The 808-nt window shown below is 29.1% G+C and overlaps 1 protein-coding gene across 1 annotated transcript; it reads right to left on the minus strand.

Annotated features, from left to right (window-relative positions):
* LOC115035003 (peroxidase-like) lies at positions 1-533 on the minus strand. The gene is made up of 3 exons (XM_029492637.1): positions 326-533; positions 114-216; positions 1-40 (listed from the first exon to the last, which is right to left on the minus strand). Exons 1-3 carry the CDS (start codon positions 432-434, stop codon positions 16-18), a joined length of 237 nt encoding a protein of 78 aa, XP_029348497.1. The 5' UTR covers positions 435-533; the 3' UTR covers positions 1-15.
* Positions 534-808: the final 275 nt, after the last annotated feature.

The raw sequence follows: 808 nt of genomic DNA on the forward strand, positions 1-808 counted from the left end.
TTATATAATTTACAGCTATACTTTAATACTTGACATCCACCTAATAATATTAGAATACATGTTAATATTGCAGATTATATCATATTATATATTTCAGAAAAAAAAACCATTACTTGTGGTCAACAAATCTGAATGTTTCCTTTTGCATGTGACCTAAGTTTGATGATGTACACATAACGTGACTAAGAGTGATCTTTTTCAGGCTTTTAATTTGTTCTGAGAATACAAAGAAATGAATTGTAATACAATTGGTTGTTGTTATAATAATAATTATTATATAATATTTATGTAAAAGGTGTGTCAGTATTTGCTTATTTTTCTGTACCTGGAGTAAAGCTTCCTGGTTGTCCTAGAATATCATAAAAGAAACGATCACCAGCTTTAAACCTGTAGAAACTGTCTCCAATTACGCACGCAGTTGATGGACCAACCATTGATCCATTTCTAGGTTTTTCCAAGAGGGCACCAACAATATAATCTATGTCGTGCACAGTAGAATATAGCGATTTCAAAATTTCAATATCCTAACAGAAGATAATTAAATACAGTATAATTTTTATATTATATTAGCAAAACCGTAAATAATTTAATAATTAGACATATATTATGAAATGGAATTATTTGAATATTAAATATATTTATTCAAAGTATAATAAATATATAGTATCGATTGTTTTAAATCCGTTAAGAAAGGGGACGTAAAGCTAATTAAGGGGACGTATTGCTAACGCAGCCCCCCCTCCGGTTCTTGATACCATGGGAAAAAAAATCCGTTAAGAAATGTAAGTAAATAATTTTACCTCTGAAG

Source organism: Acyrthosiphon pisum, unplaced genomic scaffold (assembly GCF_005508785.2).
Source record: "Acyrthosiphon pisum isolate AL4f unplaced genomic scaffold, pea_aphid_22Mar2018_4r6ur Scaffold_281;HRSCAF=697, whole genome shotgun sequence".
NCBI lineage: Eukaryota > Metazoa > Arthropoda > Insecta > Hemiptera > Aphididae > Acyrthosiphon > Acyrthosiphon pisum.

What these genes read in the sequence shown, in the direction of transcription:
- LOC115035003 (XM_029492637.1), bottom strand. Translation starts at nt 434, where the DNA reads ATGGTTGGTCCATCAACTGCGTGCGTAATTGGAGACAGTTTCTACAGG. An exon ending in ACCAGGAAGCTTTACTCCAG is followed by an intron (nt 217 to 325) that starts GTACAGAAAAAT and finishes TTGTATTCTCAG; the next exon opens with AACAAATTAAAAGCCTGAAA. An exon ending in TTCAGATTTGTTGACCACAA is followed by an intron (nt 41 to 113) that starts GTAATGGTTTTT and finishes TAATATTATTAG; the next exon opens with GTGGATGTCAAGTATTAAAG.